Below are 24,429 nucleotides of genomic sequence, written 5' to 3' on the forward strand. Positions count from 1 at the left end.
TATTTCTCCAGCTTCTCGTGTTCCTTCTTCCTGATATTGCTGTCATTCGGAACCGCTACATCGATCACTACGGCCGTCTTCTTCTGCTTGTCTACCACCACTATGTCCGGTTGGTTAGCCACCACCATTTTGTCCGTCTGTATCTGGAAGTCCCACAGGATCTTAGCTCGGTCATTCTCCACCACCCTTGGGGGCATCTCCCATTTTGACCTCGGGACTTCCAGGTTATACTCGGCACAGATGTTCCTGTACACTATGCCGGCCACTTGGTTATGGCGTTCCATGTATGCCTTGCCTGCTAGCATCTTGCACCCTCTTGCATTATATATATATATATATATAAATTAAAAAAAAACACCCAGCACGCCCCTGTGGGCGGTTTATCCTTCAAGCTCGGGTCCTCTACCAGAGGCCTGGGAGCTTGAGGGTCCTGCGCAGCATCTTAGCTGTTCCCAGGACTGCGCTCTTCTGGACAGAGATCTCCGATGTTATTCCCGGGATCTGCTGGAGCCACTCGCCTAGCTTGGGAGTCACTGCACCTAGTGCTCCGATTACCACGGGGACCACCGTTACCTTCACCCTCCACATCCTCTCGAGCTCTTCTCTGAGCCCTTGGTATTTCTCCAGCTTCTCGTGTTCCTTCTTCCTGATATTGCTGTCATTCGGAACCGCTACATCGATCACTACGGCCGTCTTCTTCTGTTTGTCTACCACCACTATGGTTAGCCACCACCAGCAGCTGGATAGCGTAGTGGTTAGACTACACGCCTTTGGAACCCAGGATCGCAAGTTCGATTCCTGCCTGGGGCGTCTGTATCCAGTAAGGGTCCTAAGGCTAGACCCCCTATGGTAAGCGAGCCTACCGCAGACATGAGCGAGACAGATAAATATGAAGGCATGCCGGCTCGGACGTCGCCCGGATCAACAAGGTCCGCGTCAGGTGTTGAGGAACCAGGGCACCCTGACGAAAAGTGGGCTACTGGAACAAGAAGGCATCGGTGGGCAAGAGACGAAAACAGGGCGTTGTTGGAATGCTACTACGCAAGTAACCCCGGCGGAAGGGGCTACATGAATAGGATGACGGATCTATATATATATATATATATACATATACCCAGCACGCCCCTGCGGGCGGTTTATCCTTCAAGCTTGGGTCCTCTACCAGAGGCCTGGGAGCAATGCTCCATCACACGCGTCCAAGTACTCCACAGCGTGGCTGGCAAGAAAGGGTATAAAAGAAGAAAAACTAATGACATGGCCTCCTTGTTCACCTGATCTGAACCCCATTGAGAACCTGTGGTCCATCATCAAATGTGAGATTTACAAGGAGGGAAAACAGTACACCTCTCTGAACAGTGTCTGGGAGGCTGTGGTTGCTGCTGCACGCAATGTTGATGGTGAACAGATCAAAACACTGACAGAATCCATGGATGGCAGGCTTTTGAGTGTCCTTGCAAAGAAAGGTGGCTATATTGGGCGCTGATTTGTTTTTGTTTTGTTTTTGAATGTCAGAAATGTATATTTGTGAATGTGGAGATGTTATATTGGTTTCACTGGTAAAAATAAATAATTGTAATGGGTATATATTTGTTTTTTGTTAAGTTGCCTAATAATTATGCACAATAATAGTCACCTGCACACACAGATATCCCCCTAAAATAGCTAAAACTAAAAACAAACTAAAAACTACTTCCAAAAACATTCAGCTTTGATATTAATGACTTTTTTGGGTTCATTGAGAACATGGTTGTTGTTCAATAATAAAATTATTCCTCAAAAATACAACTTGCCTAATAATTCTGCACTCCCTGTATGTCTCATATATGACATATTTAACTGAATGTCATTTAACTGACATGACATTTATTGTAGCAACAAATGATTTATACAGGAAAATAATAACTATTAACAAGGTTGCCCAAACTTTTGCATCCCACTGTGGCTTCTTTGGGCTGAGGCCAGCTAGCCCCCATGAGCAAAGCCCTGGCTATCAGGTGTGGCTAGAGAAATTGAACTCAGAACTTTGAGTCTTACAGTCCAGGCAACTAAACTAAACCCAGTCATATTTCAAGAACACTGAACAAGAGGTACAGCCGCAACAGCTGTACATACTGGGCCTGCAAGGAACCCCCCCCCCCCCCCCCCCATATTTTAATTAGGTAGGTATTTAGAATTTAGAGGCAATTAAAACTGGGGGAATCCCCTCACCTACCACATCCATCCAAGGTCTGCACTGAGGTAATACTCATAACTTCAAACTTCCTGTATTCAGGGGTTGGTCCCACAGATCAACAAGTGCAATCCCGTACCTTCCCTCTCTTTGTTACCATTCAAATAAACGTCTCCAGTTTGAATGATATCCCAATGTGTTGCTGTAGATGCTGTACTGGTATGGATCAGTGTATCAATATCACGTTCACCCCTGGCATATAGTTTACCTTACACCCAGCTTTTACTTCTTCCACTCTTCAACGTTTCATCCAAAATAATTATATAAATATTAGCATTTTCTGTACAATGTTGACCCTTCTATCGGGGACATTGGAACAAAAAACAATGAAACAAAGAGAAAAAAGCAAGCTAATAATATGGTTTAAAAAAAACCCAATATTAATTTGGTACCAGTGTGTATATATAAATTTACCTTTGACTTGGAAACTCACCTTGAACAGTGGCCTCTGCAGTTGGAGTTTCTGTTGTTAGGACACCATTAGACACAGTTAAGAGAACCTAGAATAGAAACACATGAATAAACTTAAAAGTGCTCTGAGTAATTTTAGCAATACCAACATTACTACCATCTCCACAAAACTGCACCACCCCTTAAGCTGTCTTTTTAAACCAGAAGAAAGCTTTAAAGTGAGAAGGCATTAGACATTAGTCCCGCCTTTTAGAGAACCTGACGCAAATACATATTTTTCATCATTCATACAGGGAGTGCAGAATTATTAGGCAAATGAGTATTTTGTCCACATCATCCTCTTCATGCATGTTGTCTTACTCCAAGCTGTATAGGCTCGAAAGCCTACTACCAATTAAGCATATTAGGTGATGTGCATCTCTGTAATGAGAAGGGGTGTGGTCTAATGACATCAACACCCTATATCAGGTGTGCATAATTATTAGGCAACTTCCTTTCCTTTGGCAAAATGGGTCAAAAGAAGGACTTGACAGGCTCAGAAAAGTCAAAAATAGTGAGATATCTTGCAGAGGGATGCAGCAGTCTCAAAATTGCAAAGCTTCTGAAGCGTGATCATCGAACAATCAAGCGTTTTATTCAAAATAGTCAACAGGGTCGCAAGAAGCGTGTGGAAAAACCAAGGCGCAAAATAACTGCCCATGAACTGAGAAAAGTCAAGTGTGCAGCTGCCAAGATGCCACTTGCCACCAGTTTGGCCATATTTCAGAGCTGCAACATCACTGGAGTGCCCAAAAGCACAAGGTGTGTAATACTCAGAGACATGGCCAAGGTAAGAAAGGCTGAAAGACGACCACCACTGAACAAGACACACAAGCTGAAACGTCAAGACTGGGCCAAGAAATATCTCAAGACTGATTTTTCTAAGGTTTTATGGACTGATGAAATGAGAGTGAGTCTTGATGGGCCAGATGGATGGGCCCGTGGCTGGATTGGTAAAGGGCAGAGAGCTCCAGTCCGACTCAGACGCCAGCAAGGTGGAGGTGGAGTACTGGTTTGGGCTGGTATCATCAAAGATGAGCTTGTGGGGCCTTTTCGGGTTGAGGATGGAGTCAAGCTCAACTCCCAGTCCTACTGCCAGTTTCTGGAAGACACCTTCTTCAAGCAGTGGTACAGGAAGAAGTCTGCATCCTTCAAGAAAAACATGATTTCCATGCAGGACAATGCTCCATCACACGCGTCCAAGTACTCCACAGCGTGGCTGGCAAGAAAGGGTATAAAAGAAGAAAAACTAATGACATGGCCTCCTTGTTCACCTGATCTGAACCCCATTGAGAACCTGTGGTCCATCATCAAATGTGAGATTTACAAGGAGGGAAAACAGTACACCTCTCTGAACAGTGTCTGGGAGGCTGTGGTTGCTGCTGCACGCAATGTTGATGGTGAACAGATCAAAACACTGACAGAATCCATGGATGGCAGGCTTTTGAGTGTCCTTGCAAAGAAAGGTGGCTATATTGGGCGCTGATTTGTTTTTGTTTTGTTTTTGAATGTCAGAAATGTATATTTGTGAATGTGGAGATGTTATATTGGTTTCACTGGTAAAAATAAATAATTGTAATGGGTATATATTTGTTTTTTGTTAAGTTGCCTAATAATTATGCACAGTAATAGTCACCTGCACACACAGATATCCCCCTAAAATAGCTAAAACTAAAAACAAACTAAAAACTACTTCCACAAACATTCAGCTTTGATATTAATGACTTTTTTGGGTTCATTGAGAACATGGTTGTTGTTCAATAATAAAATTATTCCTCAAAAATACAACTTGCCTAATAATTCTGCACTCCCTGTATAGTTTTATTTAAGATTCAGTGCATATCAGATACATTACACAGCCCAAAGATGTGTCATCTGTCTTGTTAAAGTGCAAACTAGTGGGAGATGCAAGTATGCAAAGCTTCTTTATTTTTATTTATTCTGGTCTAGTCTCAAGAACTAAGAGCTATAACAACTCTGTTGCTCATGTCATACATCTCGTATCACAAATCTGGTCATTGCTTCTGGTTTTGACAAACCAGCAGGACAACTATGAATACATAGTTGACAACTATGCCATGGTTACGTGGTTCGGTCAGCTGAACAAAAGGGTGGAGTGCCCACTCTGGGTCAGGGAAGAGTTCCTGCCCCAAGTGGAGAAATTTAAATATCTTGAGGTCTTGTTCACAAATTAGGGGAGAAGGGAGCAGGAGATCGACAGACTGATTGGTGCTGTGGCTGCAGTGAGGTAGACACTGTACTGGTCTGTCGTGGCCATTGGAGGCCCGGCGCCAGTGCCAGCACCCATTCTGATGGGCGGTCTGTTCCTCTGGCTAAAAGGCTCTCCTTTAACCCTGGTTGGGTTCCTACCAGAACTTTCCTAGTTTTTCACCCTTCTCTGTACTTATGCTTGCTATGCCCTGCCAGTGACATGCATTACTCCTAACTAGAGATGGACCGATCCGATATTACGTATCGGTATCGGTCCGATACTGACCTAAATTACTGGATCGGATATCGGAGAAAAATAAAAAATGTAATCCGATCCATTAAATATCACGAAAGCACCTCACAAAACTTGCAAGACGCCGTAACTCACCTCAGAACGTTAGCACTCGGAGCAGTATGCATCACATAGAGCGGCTGTGGCATGCGGGACCTGTGGTGGTCTGGATCAGGGGCGGAGCGTGGGGGTGGCTTACTGGGCTTAAGCCCGGGTTGTTTTGTCAGAAGCCCGGGGTATTTTGGAGTGTAATTTTTTCATAGTTAGATGCCTGGCTGACAACTGTATAAAACAAAAAGTACACACAATATTCGAAGCACATAGTGCACACTGTGGGAATTTACGACTGTGCGTGAATCCCCCCCTGATATTGGTATGATCCAAGCTCAGGCACTAAGCGACTGAGCGAGGGGGCGGGGCAGCTGCTGCCCGTGAGTGCGCTGTTGGAGAGACGGAGCCAGCCATACTAAGGAGAGCTTAAGTTTGACCAGGTACCAAAGCAAATCATTCGTACCGTACAAATAATGTAAATATGACGGTGCATCACGAAAGATTGATATCAAACTGATCACTTGACCAATATTACGTTACTTGCTCTTCAAGTGAATCAACAAATGGCGAAATGAAAAGCCGAATAAATGCTATTTATTTTTAGAGAGTCTTAGCTTACATGTGTTTATTTCATATTTTCAGTTCTTACCCTCCCCGACTAAATCGGTTTCAGTTATGTACTGAAACATAAGAATGGACATTAGAGGCTTCTTTCAAAGAAAAAACTCAGGTAAATGTTATTTTATATATTATGCTTTGTATGTTGTTCAGTATATTTCTATGCAAAACAAGGGGGATTTCAGTACACAGCAGGATATTCACATTTGTAACCAGATATTTACATACACTTTAGGGAGAAAACATAAAACATTTTTACTGTACAACATCAATTTAGAGTAAACTTTTGTTTTAGATAAATATTGAAATATATTTTGAATTAGTTAAATGTCAGAATAAAGAGAGACAGAGCTGTCTATTTTTATCACTTTCATCAAATTTAGGAGTACATGTACACTAAGTTTATTGTTAATTAATAAGAAACTCCAGACGATTCCATTCTGAGCTGAAGAAGCTTCTGATAGGTTAGTAGAGTCCATGTGAGTAAATTGGTGGCACACCTGTGGATGCATATAAGGCAAAACACAGAGCCTGTTTCTTTGACATGGGAAAATCAAGAGATATTAACCAAAACACCAGGAAAAGAACTGTGGAGCTCCATAAATGTGGCTCAATTTTGAATACAATTTGGTGCCATTTGCAATTAAGAAATACAGATAGTTAACAAATATGTTTTTTATATTTATCAATCTAAAAAAAAATAAACATTTAGTCTGATTTGATGTTACAATTTAAAAAAAGTGTTTGTGTTTTTATCTGAAGAGTTTGTAAATATCTGGTTTCAACTGTATATTTGATGATTGTCAGCACAAAGAGGGAGAGAGAGAGGAACAGAGAGGGAGAGAGAGGAGAATGAGGACAGAACAGAGATGAACAAGAGCAGGTGAGACACACATGTTAGTCAAATGGTCGTTTGCCAAAAGTATCACCGTATCATAGGTACTCATGTACCTAGTACTTAGTATTTCTTTTTAGGTTTGTTATTTTTCAAATTCTATATTTATTAAGTTATGCAGGCTTGTTTGCACAACAAGGCTAAATAATTATATAAACTTTTCTCAATCTAAATATTGTACTTTGGTAAAATTAAAAAATAAATGTAGCGCAAGTCTATGATGATTTTTAGTGCTACTATCATCTAGTTCTGATTCTGGTTCTGTCTTGGTTAAGTCCCAAGTAGTCCTGTTTTAATTCTGGATCAGTTCTGGGTCTGGTTGAATTGGAGTTTAGTCCTCGTGTCTTGATACAGCCCTGATTTTGTTCTGCCTTGCTGCTTAATTAAAAAACTAGTTTAAGGTGTCCTGCACATGTGATATATATTTTTCCCTATATGAAGTCATTCTTTTTTGAACAAAACTCAAAACAGAGCCAATTAATCTTTCAGTCATTTCTACCCCCCCCCAAAGGGGAAAAAAAAAAAATCCCACATGCATACTACCCTTTTGGGCTAAGCCCCGGGTGTTTCAAATGTCTGGCTCCGCCTCTGGTCTGGATAGCATTTGGAGCTTCGCTAGCAACCCGGCATTTCATCTCCGACAAAGTTATCCCGAGAGAAGTAAAGCAAGTGTGTAAGTCCATCTCTGAATGTTTGTAAAGCATTCCTGCGTTAAGCTTAACAAGCGATATATGGAGCGACTGCCTCTTCTCGCTGCTACTTCAATCATGAAACTGCTTAACGATCAGCTGATCGGCTTTTCTGTCGGGACTCCGTCTCTCTTCTTTGTTTTTGGCCCACTTTGCACCAGAAAGAGGAAACCAGCGGCTGAACAACAGCAGCACGTTTAAGCTTGATAAGCTGTTGTTAGAATGTATTTAATATTACTTTCTACTCGAGGATCTTTTTCTACGTAGCTGACGGCTGGTAACTGTGCAGGGGCGGATCTAGCAAAGTTTAGCCAGGGGGGCCGATAGGGCATTAACAGGGAAAAGGGGGCACAAAGACATACTTTTCTTTCTTATTCTCATTTAAAATGTCTAGCTTTTAATAAATAATTATCCAAATCTGACACCCAAAGTTTTAATCTGATGTAAAATGAATAGAAGTCAATTAGTGTATATAGTAACTATTAAGTCTAATATATATACCCTAGTAAGCTATAGTACTTTTTCCTTTGGGAAGGTACCATCTGTGCAGTCTGCAATTTTGTTGAAGAAAGATGTTGAATCTATTTAATATTTCTTGAAAAATAATTGATTTCTGTGCATTTTTTTTCACACTGCATCAAATTAAGGTTGATTACGTCGATTAAGCATCATGAGGTGGAGCGTGAGGGGTGGTTCCCTATTTTTTATTTATTTATTTTTGTTGTTGCTGGGAGTGGGAACCCTATTAGTTAGGTTGCTTAATATTTATGCTAAGTACTCTTTAAAATACCAGAATAGGGAGGATGGTGTAGGTTTAAGTTTATTAGATTGATCAGTATTGCTGAACTATGAAATATTTTTTTTTGCATACAGGTATAAGAGAATAGCTTTAGTGTAGTTGTTGTTTTAAACTTGAGTATGAACTTATACAAAATGCAGCAAGATATTTAAAAAAACAGTTTTGTTGATTAAAAAACACTATATCGGATTCATATCGGTATCGGCAGATATCCAAATTTATGATATCGGTATCGGTATCGGACATAAAAAAGTGGTATCGTGCCATCTCTACTCCTAACGTGCATATTCTTTTCCCCAGCCAGAAGAACTGTATTTGTTATTTTGGGGTTCCTGCTCTAATCCCTTTCACAGCTGGGGTTCCTTTCTGCTGAGAAAGGCCATCGTAGTCTAACCGCAAAACACCTACCTATATTCTTTTCATCAATAAATCAAATCTAATGATCTCTCCTTATTGAATTCACATTCAGGGAATCTGTTGACTCTACTAGGTATGTAACACACAATAACTTAAACTTTATTATACTTGGTTAATTGGTTAATAATGCAAATTTTCATGTCAGTTTTAAATTACTGTACATGCATAACTTGCACATATTTACATATATCACTAGCCAATACCAGTGTTACCTGGTGAAATATAGGGTCTACTAAAATAAACTGACTGAAACTGAATAACGATGTGTTATGAAAGCCAGTACTGACTATGTAGATTGTATATCAAGCCTTGTTTGCCACACATGAATGCAATTTGTGTGGCAAACTTTTTTTGATAGTTAGTATACAGTATACAAATTAAACACACATATCTTTGAACTTTAGAAACATTCAGCAGCCATCTTTCATAAATCAGCCAACCTCTACCATTCAGTCAGGCAGATCTGGGGGAGATCTGCCTGTCTGCCTGTTTCCAATCTGTGATATCAGACCAACCTTATAGCTGTTTCCTTCTTCAGCATGCAGACGTAAACCTGAAATTCAAAAATTACCTTCAGTGTCACTTAGTCCTTCTACTGAAATACACATATTCACATCATATTTTGACTTTACACAAGTGTTGCCAGGTGAGTTCTTGAGGACACCTCAGCTATCTTTCACTCAGGTTTTTCTCAGTGGGTGAAAGCCATAGGCATTCAACCTATTGTGTTCCTGTTTCCCTATATTTTTAATCTTCTTATTATTCTAGTTGCTCCGTTCTTTGTCCTTTGACTACTCCCACAGTTCTCAGGCTATTTTCACCATTCAAATTTTAAAAATTCTGCCATTTCTGTTCTTACCTGCTATATCTTTTGGTGTCATTACTTTTGTACTTTTGAAAATATTAAGCTTTTTGCGCTGTTTTTGTGTCCCAGTGACATGATTGGGACCAATTCGATCAGACTACTGACAGCATAATTTTATAAAAAGTACTATGATCACTTTCATATTAACAGTATCTTCATAAACAACTGTGAACCATGGCCTTGTTGCCTTCCTATTCTATTTGCATTTATATTTTTATAGGAACATAAAAACTGAAACATTGGTGACTGAAGCATATATTGAGCTTAACACACCTGGTATTGCAGTTGCAGTCAAGGGTCGTACTATAACGCCCTGGATAGGATACTGCAGAGGAGAATTAGGCAAAGCAAAAAGTAGCTTGGATAGTATTGAATTAGTCCTGTTGAGGAGATGGAATTGGGAAAAATTACACAAAAGAATTTTGAGTACTCAGTAACACACACACACACTTTAAATTATTTTATTACTGAACTGTGAGTCTAACAGTTCCCGGAAAGCTCCCACTCATACATCCATCTCCTACCTGGCTTTGTATTGCTGGAACTCTTTAGCTCGTCGCTGCATTAATTCCTCATACTGGTCTTGTGGGATGTGGTCTTTGAGGATTCTAGAGCCATCAGGACAAGTGCATGGACCAGGTAAACGGTGTTGTGTGGGCAAAGATGACTTATAACTTAGAGATCCTGAAGAGTGCCTGTAATATGGAAGTCCTGAAGAGTCACAATTCAACATCAACATTTAAATGAACTACTACAGTCAAGTATAAAAGAAAGTATATCCTTATGTAATGTGATCCTTATGGCAGCCTCAGCATGGCCATCCTTTTCATCATTGGATTATTTCTCATCAGTCATTTCTTGGTCTAGATTGCATGGATTATATTCCGTGCCACCTTCAGATGCAGACAATTTCTCCTCTAATGCATCCCCACCATCAATTTCCTGGCCTCTCTCCTCCTCACCAGTGTAGTGATCAAATAAGTAGTAAAGAGCCTCACTTAGGTTATATATCGGCTTGTCATGGTGCTGACACCTGGTGACCTGTGAGCAAGGCCTCAAATAAAGCATTGTACACCAAATCTACGAGAAATGTTCAATGATACAATGATACTGCCAACAGAGGAGTTGTTCTCATGGAAGTGAGGCTCTATTGGGCAAACATTTCCAGAGTAGTTGCTAGGGAATCCATTGTGTGTGTGTGTGCGTATGTGTGTGTGTGTGTGTTTACGGCCATCTGAACTCAGTTATTTACAGTAATTGTTGTCTCCACCATTCATTTCTAGTGATTGGTCATTATTGACCGGAAACAGTAAGTGTACAAATGTTGAATAAAATTAATTAGAGATCATTCACGAATCTCCCAGAACATTTCTAAACATATATGCAGTTCTCTCTACAATGATCGTGACTAAGGCTACATTCACACTTCAGGTCTTAATGCTCAATTCCGATTTTTTGATCAAATCCAATTTTTTTGTCTGCTTGTTCACACTACAAATAAAATGCGACAGCAAACGTGCTCTAGTATGAACGCTCAAAGCGGCCCGCATGCACAAAAGAAGATGTCACACACAACTTGCTCTGTTTAGACCCAGAGCAAACAATATTGTTTGACTGATGGCCCTTAATATAGAGACTTTGGACTTCACGTTTCCCAATTTTTGCTTTAAGTTATTTTGTTATTTACATAATAATGTAGATAACCTAATAATTATCCTTATTGCTGTTTTAGAGAGGAGCAGTGCTTCAAAGGATAGTTGCAGATTTCTGTCAGAATTTGCAGATTATACAGAACAAATAAAATGTTAACGTTTCTCCAACGTTGTCTTCCCAGCAGTTTCACCGGATGGCCAGGAAGCGTTCGCGATGTCTTCTCCGGCGGTGATAATTGGCGTCTGTCTTGTGTCAGTGACGTAAAAGACGGATTTAATGCGACATGACCGTTCAAACAGCAGTCGCTTTCTGAAACATCGGATATGTATCGGATTCAGTACCACATACGAAAGTGACCCAGATCGGATTTGAAAATATCGGATTTGTGCCGTTCACACTGTCATACCATGATCGGATATGGGTCGCATAGGGTCAAAAAAAAAAAATCGGATTTGATGCGCTTTCGCCTGCAGTGTGAACGTAGCCAAAGGCACTATCAAATATCCATCCATTTGCTTCTGCTTATCCTTTTCAGGGTCGCGGAGGGCACTGGAGCCTATCCCAGCTGTCAAAGGGCGAGAGGCGGGGTACACCCTGGACAGGTCGCCAGTCTGTCACAGGGCTACCACACGGGGACAGACACAGGGACGGACATCACTTTATCCTTCTCACTCAGTTGCTTCAGTCTATTTGCCAAGAAAAGAAAACACACACACATCAGGATACAGGAATACTTTACCTTTGTTTTTTGTAGGCTAGCGCACTTGTCCACAAATCCCCGAAATAGAATGCAAACATAATGATCAGCACGCCGACAACAGCAATCACAGAAAGCTTTGAGCTTGTACAGACAGACATCTGTTGATACACAGAAACACACATTATAGCAGATTAATTAACAAAGGCAAAATCTTTACCATCTAAATAGTTACATTTTGCAAATCACTCATATAAAACATGTTATGTCTTGACTCACATCTTAGATATGATTGAACATGTATAAAATGAACAAATACTTTCTTTTTTTTACATTTTTTCCTTTGCTTCTGTAAAAAGTTCATCCTGCCTTTCATGTCTCTCAGTTGAAGCTCTCTGTGTTATTGCCAAAAAGTAATTTACAGTACTTGCCAGAAATATTTAAGCTGTTGTAAATGATTTGTCAACATTTAGATGTCTTTTATTTATTCGGGTGAATAGTCTCATTTACATTAGAAATGTGTTTTTGAAGAGTGAGCTGACCAAGGGACCAGCAGAAATTGAAGAATAATATAGCAGTAGCATAACGATAGTGGGCAGAAAAGACCCAGTTGAATAAAATGTAGACACAATATCATGGAATCATAAAGATACTTGCGACACAAGTTATTTCTTTATTTTATATATAAGCCTTTTGTAAAGTCTATTATCTACAATCGGTTTACCAATATAAACAGATATATTACACATGAAAAAAAAACCCAGAAACACTGGAAAACACATTTTGACAGTTTCTTGCCTGTATCTTTCAATACTATAAGTCCTTTTGGCTGCCAAGGGGCTCGTGGGATTGGAAGAGATTAGTCCATTAGTCCAGGTAGTATGTCAGAATTAGCGCCATCTGCCTGTGTTCAGACAAACTGCAATTTTAAGGCGCAATTCATTTTTGCTTTGTCTGTTTCAAAATAAATAACTGCAATAATTTGGACAAAAAGAATGTTGTTTTTATCATTGCAAACTAGGTCTGCACAAGTAGGATCAAAATGATTATTTTGGAAAAATATTGAGATCAGAATACTTTGACATAATTATCCATTGATTTTAGTAACATTAATGTTTTTTATTTTTTATATATCTTGTGGAAGGTCTGCCATCATCTGATATCCCGGTGCTGCATGAAGTCTGCGACACACAACGCATTTAGCCAAAATCCTTCTTATGGCAATGCTTGCACCTGGAATCTAATACCTTTGCCGCAATTCGAACAGCATGTGGTTACGTCCACCATGCCCTGTTTTCTGATGTACATGTTGAAGCACAAGGTCAGAAATATGAAGACCCTTAGCTATAATAGTGGGATGCCTTGCATCTTCAGGCATAGCTGCTCTACTAAGCCTACCTCCCATTCTCAACACACCATTCTCAAGCTTAGGATTAAGCCTATAGAGCTCGCTACTCTTCTTCACCTTTTCACCCCTCTGCAGTCTACTGATCTCATCTGAATATCTCCTCCTTTGACAAAAGCAAAGAACTGCATTCTCTGCCTTGTCAAGTTCTTCTACCGAGAGAAATCCTTTAGCAGCATGGTCCTTGACAGTCTGCAACTCTCTTTTAAGCTTTTCCTCAATATTTTCTTTGGTCACACTAGACTTAAAGCTCTCTTTCAGCTGTTTCTCCTTATCCTTATTACTAAGTTCTAGCAGCAAACTCTTGAATCTAAGAATCCATGCAACCATCCTTTTCAGACGATGCCAAGAAGAAAAATAAGTGATGAACTTCATTGCACCATCTTTGTATTCATTTGCATCAACAGCATTAACTAAAGTGGCCATTTTAATCTCTGGATCATTTGAAGAGATCTTTCCAAAATCAAGGTTCACTGGACAATTAATTTCTGGTTCAGCAAGAAACTTTGGCCCTGTTAACCAGGAATCATCCTTCATAAACTTCTGTTTAAGGCTCATAGCTCGCTGTTCTACAGCCTTCCTATTATTTGGCATTTCTACCTGACTGCACCTAAAAGGTAAACCAATGGTGTAATGACCATCAACCAACTTAAAAGAGTCCATCACTGACTTCATAAACTGCTGATCTTCTCTAGACAAAGCAAACTGCTCATCCTGAATACATTCTGGAAAGTCAGTCTTCATTTGACGTTCCCACAGCTCATCCAATCTTGCTACGGAAATCCTATTGACACTCACATCAAAAATGTCAGTATTACAATCCTCTCTGAGAGGACAATTCACTGTCCAACCCAGCATAGTTTTTACTGCATAGGGACCTCCATCCTGACTTCTAACAACATCCCATGGCTCTAAAGCCTTGGGCACATTGGTCCCGATCAACAGGTCTACCCCGGAATTTATCTCCAGTATGTTAATATGGCGCAAATGTGGCCATCTATCGAGATCTTCCTGTCGAGGAATATTACATTGATGAACAGGCATGCTTTTCTGAGTAAATAAGTCAGGCAAGTCACAGTAGTGATCTAAATCCAAACCGGCTACTTCCAAACCTGAAACCCCGTAACTACTGACCATTTTCTCCTGACCCATTGTCCGCAAAAGAATGCCAGTTTTCCTTCCTGAAAGATTCAGCCTATTCATGAGCCCTTCAGTACAAAATGAAGCTGAGCTCCCAGGATCTAGAAAAGCATAGGTTATCAGTGACTGATTACCTTTCTTGGACTTCACTCTAACTGGTATTATGGACAGAGCACTATTTTGCTCACCGGCCCCAGTAACACCACTGCTTTGCACAGCACATGAAGGACCTTCATCTGGTGGTTCTCTCCCTCCTATAGTTTGCACTGAAACACTTTCCCTCTGCTTGGAGTGAATATGTAAGAGTGTGGGGTGTTTCTGATTACAAACTTTACACAAGAGACGTTTCCTACAGTCCCTGCTTCTGTGCCCAATGCGCAGACAACCATAACACACACCATTCTCTTTCAAAAAAGATAATCTTTCACAGTGCAACTTTCTTTCAAATGAAGGACACAAATCCAACATATGCCCTGCTCCACAAAACAAGCAAACCTTGGTCACAACTGAACCACTCTCTCGCCTCAATGCTGGCTCAATCTTCCCTTCCACCTTGGTCATTGTAGTAGCAAAACTACTCCGCTTAGCCTTAGGGTAAAACTGAGACTTATCATTCCTCGCCTCTTTTCTGATGGCTGTTGGAGGATCCTGTATATCTCCAAACAATGGGTCACTTGCGATCTTAACTTGCCTTTCGACAAACTCAACAACGTCGCAAAAAAACACTTTACGTTGAAATCTTTCCTGCAGATCGCAGACAACATTCCTCCACTTATCCCTGAGCTTATAAGGCAACTTTTTTATAACTGCTTGCATATTAGCAGAGACATCCAACTCATGCAAGGACTCAACGTCTCCCATTGCATTACAACATTGCCTTAATAAAAACCCATATTCCTGCAAAGCCTTCACATCATCAGATTTTATAGGAGGCCGTTTACTGACCCTTTCAATGCAGGCAGCAGCAATTCTCAGCGAATTGCCAAAGTTCTCCTGGAGCAAAGATTTAGCTTTAGCATATCCATACTCAACAGGCATATACTGACAGCTTCTGACCATTTCTCTTGGATGGCCTCTAGTGTATTGCTCGAGAAAATATAAACAATCCTTAGCACTGTGAGCTTGACTCTCCACCATGTGCTCAAAAGCTCTCATAAAGGTTTGATATTGCAAATGATCACCATCAAAGAACTGAATGCCACGCCTTGGTAGCAAAAACAGAGACTGCTGCTCAGCCAATAAAGTTGTAATTTCATTTTGTTCCTTCAAAACTGTGACTAGATGATCATGACCCTCACCACCTTGCTCTGTATGTGTAAGATGTTTTGATCGTGCGTGAGACTGCCACATCATCTGAGTAGTTGAAACTGCACCTGGCATCTTAGGCTGAGAAATATTTTTAACCTTGGGCCTTACATCCAATACCTGCGCTTGATGATCACTTGCATCAACACCCTGATATGGTCGCTCTGGTAACACAGGTTTGAACATCGGAGCATTAGGATTTAAAACGCCTAAACTCTCCTGTTCTCGTTCTAAATACGAATTCATTCCATCAGATTTACCATTAACAGCACTTGAGACTTGGGACAATTCAGAAGCTTTTAAAACATTCACCTTTGCTGCCAAGGCTGCTATTTCAGTTTCTAAGTCAAGCAGCTCCTTTCTTTTCTTAAGCTGTATTTCTTGTTCTTCCAAAGCATGCTTTTCTTTCAACAACCTCTGTCGAACAAGAAGGGCAACCATGTCAGCCTCTGCCATTAAGCGTATTGGCAAGGCAGATGAAACCATTGAGCCAATCAATCAATCAAAGCTTTATTCGCCACACGCAGGTTGCCCTGCAGTGAAATGGGACCCCCCCGACCTTACACACACAACACAGACATTACATGGGGATACAAGTCGGAGATCGGTAGCATTACAGAAAAACACTGAAATATACACTACAGTGGGAAAGTACAAGAGGAAAAAAAGAGACCTCTACTCATGCTGTGCGTCCATGGTAGGACAGCACGAGAACAGGAAACAAAAAAACTCCTCTGCACAAAAAGCACATAAATGTCCACAGCACAACTTTGTGAAAGACATGACAAGCCACCGGATTGGGTGGGGGGTGAGGAGTAATACGAAGCGAACACAGCAGCTGCCCTGCACAGCGCTACCATTCCAGCGCTGCACACAGACCCACCGTGTTCCCCCGCAGGAAACAAGCATCGAAGGCGTTTGGAAAGGGAGGGGGATGAGTGTGTGCTTATCAGTGTAAGTGTATGTGTGTGCGTGTCCATAGTTCAGCCGAGACAGTGTCCTTTGCCCTGCTAGGCTAAGTAAACAGTCTTCCAGCCAACCCAGGTGGCCTTGCATGGAATGGGAGGGAACAGACTAAACACAGTCGTTATCAGGGAGTTGTTTTTCGGCTCCAGCCTCGAGACCGCCGCTGGTGCCAAGGAGTATCCGCATGAGTGATGATTTGCTTTTCCAACAACTTCTGTTTCCAACATTAGAGATGCTATCACTTTGATTAACATCATCTATCGCAGCACCTTTACCAACATTCCCGGCGTGCCTAGAAGCACCAGAACCATTTCCAGCAGGTAATACATCAGAAGACTCAACACCAGGTGGATTTAAATGTGGCAAATCAAGCTCAGACACCAGACTTTTACTCTGAGGGTTTCCCTTTGCATCATGAAGCCATTTCTTTATCTCTTCCATAAACTCAGTATTATGTGCTCGCACACTTATGAACCAAGCAATTTATTTTTCTTGCTCTTCTTGAGGAAGCAAAGGAAGCAAGGTTTCATGCAGATGAGTTGCCTCATTAAGCAACACAGACAAATTCTCTAACTGAGCCTGAACAGTGGAAACATTATCCTCAGATTGCTTTAATTCTTTGATAACCTTTATGACATTTTTAATTTTATTAATCTTAGTGTGAGGTTCTGTTTGAAGCCTTTCAATGTGACTCTCCAAAGCCTTAGCAGTTGGTTTCGGCTGTCTTTTCTTTCCATCCACATCCACACATTGTATTAATTGGTGTGTCTCCATTTTTCTTCAAAACATTACAAATCCAAATGCTGAACTGCACCTATGCCACACAGCTTCATTCCAACACATCAACTTCACTTTCACTTTCACATTCACTTCATAAAACCTTGGACACACACAATTAACAGGAGCAATATCCCCCACTAATCTGCCTATTAAACCTAACTAACTCAACCTAGTCTTACGTACATACCAGTTTTGCCTCATGCTCACCCTACCTTTCTGCTCATCAATATCAGGTGCAGTGAACAGGTGAGTGCAACCACATTTATCACCTAACACACCCATGAGACACGCTCCTCACCCGTGCACCGATACAGTGAGTCCATTTAAACCAACCCACTTAATCAAAAGAGGAGAAACTCATATGGCTCCTACCTGGAGTAAGATTATTCATATGACATAACGATCCAGAAATTTAGTTTTAAGGTGAAACCTCAGGGGAGAGCCACTATCTCTTGCTTGCCTCAGTGATACAACGTTTTATGTGTAGAGTTGGTCAATCAGCATTTTCTGAAGCTTGTTTTGACCATGTTTACCTGCCTAAAAGCCTGAACACATGGGTTAAATAGCTGTCCAGCAAGTGTACCTAATAAAGTATATAAATATAAAAGTATGGGCTTCTTTCCCTTTTTGTGGTAAAGGACTATTTACTTCAAAGACAAACTTCCTTCACAGGTGCATGATTAAACAAAACTAATGAATACCTACAGTGCCAGAATCGGAAAGTATCGGAAAATTTTAAATTACATAACTTATTTATGTAATTGCAAAGATATTGGGTTTTTATTCTTGTAGTATGACAAAAGTATAGAAAAAATTGCTCATTTCCTACCTCTTCTTCCTGCTGTTTATGGAGCCACAATAAGAAAAAGTGATGAGCGAGTGACGAAAAGCCGTTCTTGAAAAACTTGAACAATTTGAATATAATTGTTGAAAAGTTTGCACACTATGAAAGGTGCGATGTTCTTCTTTTCAGGTAACTGGTGTCATAGAGGACAATATAGTGTTACGATGAGGTACGATAAGGAGGCGGAACCACTGAGCAAGGTTGAACAGCAGAATAAAAGCTCAACCAACTGTTCTGATACATCCACACAGCTCCATGCTTTACCGACAGAAATAACGCAAACAACAAAACCAAAGTCTGAATAATATGTCATTTACCTTTTCTTGTTGTTTTAGATAATTTGTGGATTTTGGTCCTTGTGTAGCAGTATGTAGTATGTGCATGCACCAAGAATAGCAGTACAAATAAGCAGATATTTCTCTCTCAAAACATTTAGGTAAATAAAGGTAATTTCCGGCATAACCAGTTTTCATTATAGCCAACAGCTTTTTTTTGAGTCAGGCATCAGCTGTTCCCCTGATGTAGTTTCATGTGACAGTAAAGCTAGTTTGACTAGATGGCAATGTGAAATTTACAGGTCTTGCGGTGCAACAGTAAACACTAAAGACTGGAATACTCAGCATAGGTAATGTCAATGTTGTTTGTGTAAGAAAAAGGAGAAGTACAAATATGTGTGTGGGTCTGTATGTGTGTGTGTCTTCCTATACAATAGCAAGACAACAGAGTAACACTCCTGCATTTATTCATAAGTTTCTCAAAGAGGAAGCACAAGAAGGAACCTTGTCCATAGACAATTTAGAGTCCATAGATTTTACACTTCTTTATTTTGGTTTTTTTTTTTTACAAAACTGTAAAAGTAATTGGTCAAATCTGGTCTGGAAATCAAACATTAAAAAAGCTACTGGGGCTGCTTGAGCCACAGTAACTCCACTGGTGGTTGAGCTGTAAGCCAAGCTGAAGGCACAGGACGACTAAGAAGGCTGGAGGAGAAAGGAGGGCCACACTGCAAGCTGTGCAGGTCATAGGACAATGCTGACAGGTCCCATCTGTGAAAAACAGCAGTGGTGGTATGGTGGTTGGGGCATGTTTACTGTATTTTTCTTAAATATAAATGTAAAAGTTTTAAAGTTTAATTTTATTTTTTAAATGAGGTTTTATTGGTTAATATAGTCAAAATACTTTCTGCTGGCACTAAACAGCCTGCATGAGTTAATCGACCTGCGAGTGACATTTCTCTAGATAAAAGGAGTGCCAGTAAACTCTACTGTGCTCTACTCAACTCATTGTATAAAATTTAAGAAGTTAAATTATAATACAAAAACAAAAGATTTAGAAAACTATCTATTATTATTATTATCATTATTATTATCATATACAACAAATTATAACCCAAATATTGAATCTGTATTTCTTTGACACCTAAATCTTATTTCCTGAAGATAAATTTGTGCACTTAATCAAAAGCCAAAAAATAAAGGAAAGGACTGTGTTTGCTTTATTTTAGACAAACACACCACCACACCTCAACCTACATCAGACGCCATTACCACAACCACTCCTGCTGATTCCTCATTCCTTTTCCATGTGTTGTTACCTGTTGGATCAGTCTGTGTTGTGGTTCTACTGGTGTTAGGGATTCTATTGGTGAGACAATGGATGTGTCCCAATTCAGGGTCTGCACGCTTGAAGTATGCGTACTACGTACGGTGCGTACTATAAGTATGAGAAGTGCGGAAGTGAGAGGCTTGTGAAATGGGACGGTCTAGCCTTCGTAGCGCTGTTCAGGTTGCCTAGCAACCATGTTACTAACCGCAAGAAACATTACATACAGCTTTGTTTGACAGAAATGAAGGAGAAAAAATGTTTTGTTGGTCATTCATTTTTTTATGACATCTCTTTGATTAGTTGAGTATCTGAGGCTGAGACCACAGGACTGTAAAACATGATTGTTGGGCTTCATTTCTGTATTGAACAGTCATTTCAAGAGTAGATAGTAAATAACAATTAGCTAATGTTGTTCATGAGACTAAAATCATCTCACTGTGGTAATATATATATATTATTACCACATATTATATAATATATATATATATATATATATATATATTTATATTTTTTATTTTTTATTTTTTTTTTACAGCAGTGAGCTTGAACTCTGGGTCAAAGATTCAAGTTACAGTTATTTATATTTCCTATCACCTTAAATCTTCACTTAAAGACTAGTATCTTTGACAGTGTATATATAGATGTGTTATACATAAGAGACAAATATTGTTCGTTTAATATGTTGGCATTATTACATTTGGCTCAATGCTTACATACATGTGTAAAAAGGAAAATGTACGAGCTGTGAAAACTGTTTCTGATTGAATGAAGAGTAGACTGATATATGAAATATTCCTTTATTGGAATAGCCTTGAACAGGCTGACTTCTGTTAAATGGGTCAAACTGGGCAGAAAGTATACAAACACATAACATCCTTATAGAATATGATGTAACACTATAGATCAACTTACCTCAGAATATATAAAGCATATAAACAATTACAGCAACATGATGCAACAAACACAGCAGCTACTGATCCAAAATACTCAAAGCTTCATAGAACTGAAACAAACATTTATTTTTAGCTCCATTCTGCTGCTGATACATACTTTAGGTTTCTGAACATTAAACTTGTTGCTGCCTTTCATAGTGTGAAACTTGAAGGCCCTGAGTACTTTCTCCCACACTGAAAACACTGGAATGATAAAACTATTTGTACATTACCTAATAAGACTGATTCAGGACAGACAATTAGTTATGTTAAACTTTCCTAGCAGTCCTTCACAAACAGGGAACAGTCTGTCTATTCTCTCCATCTGTCAGCTGCTGCTGGCTCTTCCTCCTCCTCTTCCTCACACACTGTTTGTCCTGGTGGATCATCAGGGGTGCAAAGCCTCACAGATGATGTGCAGCCGTGGGTCCCTCAGTCTGTCCTCACTCTGGACACTTGCAGTTGTCACACATGGAAATCAAATGTGTGATAAGCTGCAGGATTCAAACACAAGTGTAACTTATAAACACATGTTCATACTTTTATTCCACAATCAGAGAAAGAAAAAGAGAGAGAGAGCAGGACAGACAGACAGGTGACAGTCTCAGGTGTACACACTGCTACAAAACAGCACAAGAGAAGGAGGATTTAGTGTTTGTGTTATTACAAGTGCTAAACAAGAAGAGTTCCCAGATGGTACAGTGGACACGTGTGACTGCTGTGATTAAAGCATCTTTCTTTCAGCTTAACGAGTGAACCGTCAGCTCGTTCAAACACACGTTAAAGTCCGTTTGGCTCGACACCACCGAACAGAGGCAGCAATATAACATAGCTAACATTAATAGTGCAGTGGATCCTGCTTGTGCCGTGATATTCAGGACTGCAAACCGAGCAGCATCACTGACTTTCAGCTTGTTGTGTTTGTGGATACATGACTGACTTTAATTATCCATAAAATCATCACATTCTCAGTAAGATTAATGTCAACTATTGAAGTGCGTATATTTTAAAGTAAAGGCTTAAAAACCAAGTTAACGCACAAAGTACAAACATCACTAACGTCACATAACTTTGCCGACATGTGGCCAACAGTAATGTTTTAAGGTTCTTCATTATTAAACATTTGCACATAAATAAGTGACACAATATTCAGTACTTACTTTTAAGAGTTTACTCTTCGGCCGCTCCGCTTCAGCCATCCGCCGTATTTTTCTGCAAAATGATCCACACCCACCGCCGCGCTATGAAGTCTGGGATATGTTGGACCATGGAGTCTACACTGACCCATCCTTCTAATCCAGGGAAATAAAGGACGCATCTGAGGGCCGCATTTCAAGCAGCCTTTGAATTGGGACAGCCTTCGTTGTGTCGCTGTGTGACGTAATGGGCCTTAAAATGCAGCCTAAGAAAGCGAGAAGTCGGAAGAAAGAAAGTAAGAAGTGAGAATGTAAGGAAGGTAGGAAGTAAGAAGCGAGAAAGTAAGAAGCGAGAAAGTAAGAAGCAAGGAAGGAAGAAAGTAAGAAGTGAGAATATAAGGACGTAAAAAAGCAAGTAAGTCTCAAGTCTTTTGCAGACTCCAAGAGGTTTTCTTCCAAGATTGCCCTGTATTTGGCTCCATCCATCTTCCCATCAACTCTGACCAGCTTCCCTGTCCCTGCTGAAAAGAAGCACCCCCAGAGCATGATGCTGCCACCACCATATTTGACAGTGGGGATGGTGTGTTCAGAGTGATGTGCAGTGTTAGTTTTCCGCCACACATAGCATTTTGCATTTTGGCCAAAAACTTCCATTTTGGTCTCATCTGACCAGAGCACCTTCTTCCACATGTTTGCTGTGTCCCCCACATGGCTTGTGGCAAACTGCAAACGGGACTTCTTATGGTTTTCTGTTAACAATGGCTTTCTTCTTGCCACTCTTCCATAAAGGCCAACTTTGTGCAGTGCACGACTAATAGTTGTCTATGGACAGATTCCCCCACCTGAGCTGTAGATCTCTGCAGCTCATCCAGAGTCACCATGGGACTCTTGGCTGCATTTCTGATCGGCGCTCTCCTTGTTCGGCCTGTGAGTTTAGGTGGACGGCCTTGTCTTGGTAGGTTTACAGTTGTGCCATACTCCTTCCATTTCTGAATGATCGCTTGAACAGTGCTCCGTGGGATGTTCAAGGCTTGGGAAATCTTTTTGTAGCCTAAGCCTGCTTTAAATTTCTCAATATCTTTATCCCTGACCTGTCTGGTGTGTTCTTTGGACTTCATGGTGTTGTTGCTCCCAATATTCTCTTAGACAACCTCTGAGGCCGTCACAGAGCAGCTGTATTTGTACTGACATTAGATTACACACAGGTGCACTCTGTTTAGTCATTAGCACACATCAGGCAATGTCTATGGGCAACTGACTGCACTCAGACCAAAGGGGGCTGAATACGCACACCCCACTTTGCAGTTATTTATTTGTAAAAAATGTTTGGAATCATGTATGATTTTTGTTCCACTTCTCACATGTACACCACTTTGTATTGGTGTTTGTAATGCACCGTAAAAAAAAAAAATCCTAAAAAAACAGTGATATTCCGGCAGCTGGGGCATCAAAATAATACCAGAAAATAACAGAAAATAACTTTCTCATGAAAATACGGTTATTTTCAGTAATGACAATACAGTTTGTTGCCCTAATTTTGCATGGGATTTTGCCTTTTTCAAGTGCTTTTAAACATTAAATTAGGAACATTTTAATGTGATTAAACAATGTAATTACCTATAAACAAAGTCAATCAATGCGGCAATATGAATAATAATACTTAAATGTACAGAAATATACAGTTAACAGTTGGTTTAAATAATAATGGACTGCATTCATATAGCACTTTTTGAGACCCTCAAAGCACTTTACAATTCCACTTTATAATTCCCCTCTGGCCATCACCAGTAGGTGGTAGGTGAAGTGTCTTGACAAAGGACACAACGACCGAGAGTTTCCGAGCCGGGGCTCGAACCGGCAACCTTCTGATTACAAGGCAAATTGCCAACACTTGAGCCACGCTAGGCAAACTTGAACAGCAGTGGTTTTACATTAACTTTTATATTAACTTCTCAAATTGACACCAGTGGTTCTGGGCCACTTTGTTTCTTTCTTTCTTTCTTTTGATCCCACATGCTCCAAAATCCAGTGTTTCACAAGTAAGCCAATTTCAGGAGAAGTTATTAAATATGAACAATGTTTTATTAAACAGAGTTCAAGGACTCAAAAATGACCATCTTGGCGGTTCTGGTCTGGACAATTTAAGTAGAAAACTGACACATTTTCTTATTTCTTTTTTTTTTTGCCGAAAAAGCGAATGTATTTTAAATTTTACAATCCATTTTTTTTCTACACTAACGGCACCTAGTGAGTTTTCAGGTTTGATGAGATTAAAAGCCGCTCTGAAAAAAAAATGTCACTGCTTTAAAATAAATACACTGTAAACAAAAATTCCTGTGCTTGGACTTTAATTTTTATGTTTTGGTGACATAAATTATAATTATTTATTTCTCTGTGGTGCCATCCGTTCAGTGTGCTTAACATGGTGCTGAATTAAGTAGCACGCCGT

At 40.1% G+C, this 24,429-nt stretch overlaps 1 protein-coding gene across 4 annotated transcripts; it reads right to left on the reverse strand.

Moving 5' to 3' along the window:
* Window positions 1-2,337: 2,337 nt before the first annotated feature.
* Window positions 2,338-18,829, reverse strand: LOC120725794 (beta-1,4 N-acetylgalactosaminyltransferase 1-like). Of its 4 annotated transcripts, none has more exons than XM_040018835.1 (6): window positions 18,625-18,829; window positions 11,910-12,028; window positions 10,042-10,212; window positions 9,791-9,897; window positions 9,168-9,205; window positions 2,338-2,730 (listed from the first exon to the last, which is right to left on the reverse strand). In XM_040018835.1, exons 1-6 carry the CDS (start codon window positions 18,778-18,780, stop codon window positions 2,641-2,643), a joined length of 681 nt encoding a protein of 226 aa, XP_039874769.1. In that variant the 5' UTR covers window positions 18,781-18,829; the 3' UTR covers window positions 2,338-2,640. The 4 variants fall into 4 exon arrangements, with proteins under 4 accessions (XP_039874769.1, XP_039874770.1, XP_039874773.1 ...); XM_040018836.1 differs by lacking the exon at window positions 18,625-18,829 and adding an exon at window positions 18,293-18,603 and having other exon boundaries at window positions 2,416-2,730; XM_040018839.1 differs by lacking the exon at window positions 11,910-12,028 and having other exon boundaries at window positions 2,420-2,730; window positions 18,625-18,807.
* Between the last annotated feature and the right edge of the window lie 5,600 nt (window positions 18,830-24,429).

Source organism: Simochromis diagramma, unplaced genomic scaffold (assembly GCF_900408965.1).
Source record: "Simochromis diagramma unplaced genomic scaffold, fSimDia1.1 OVJJ01000725.1, whole genome shotgun sequence".
NCBI classification, from domain to species: domain Eukaryota; kingdom Metazoa; phylum Chordata; class Actinopteri; order Cichliformes; family Cichlidae; genus Simochromis; species Simochromis diagramma.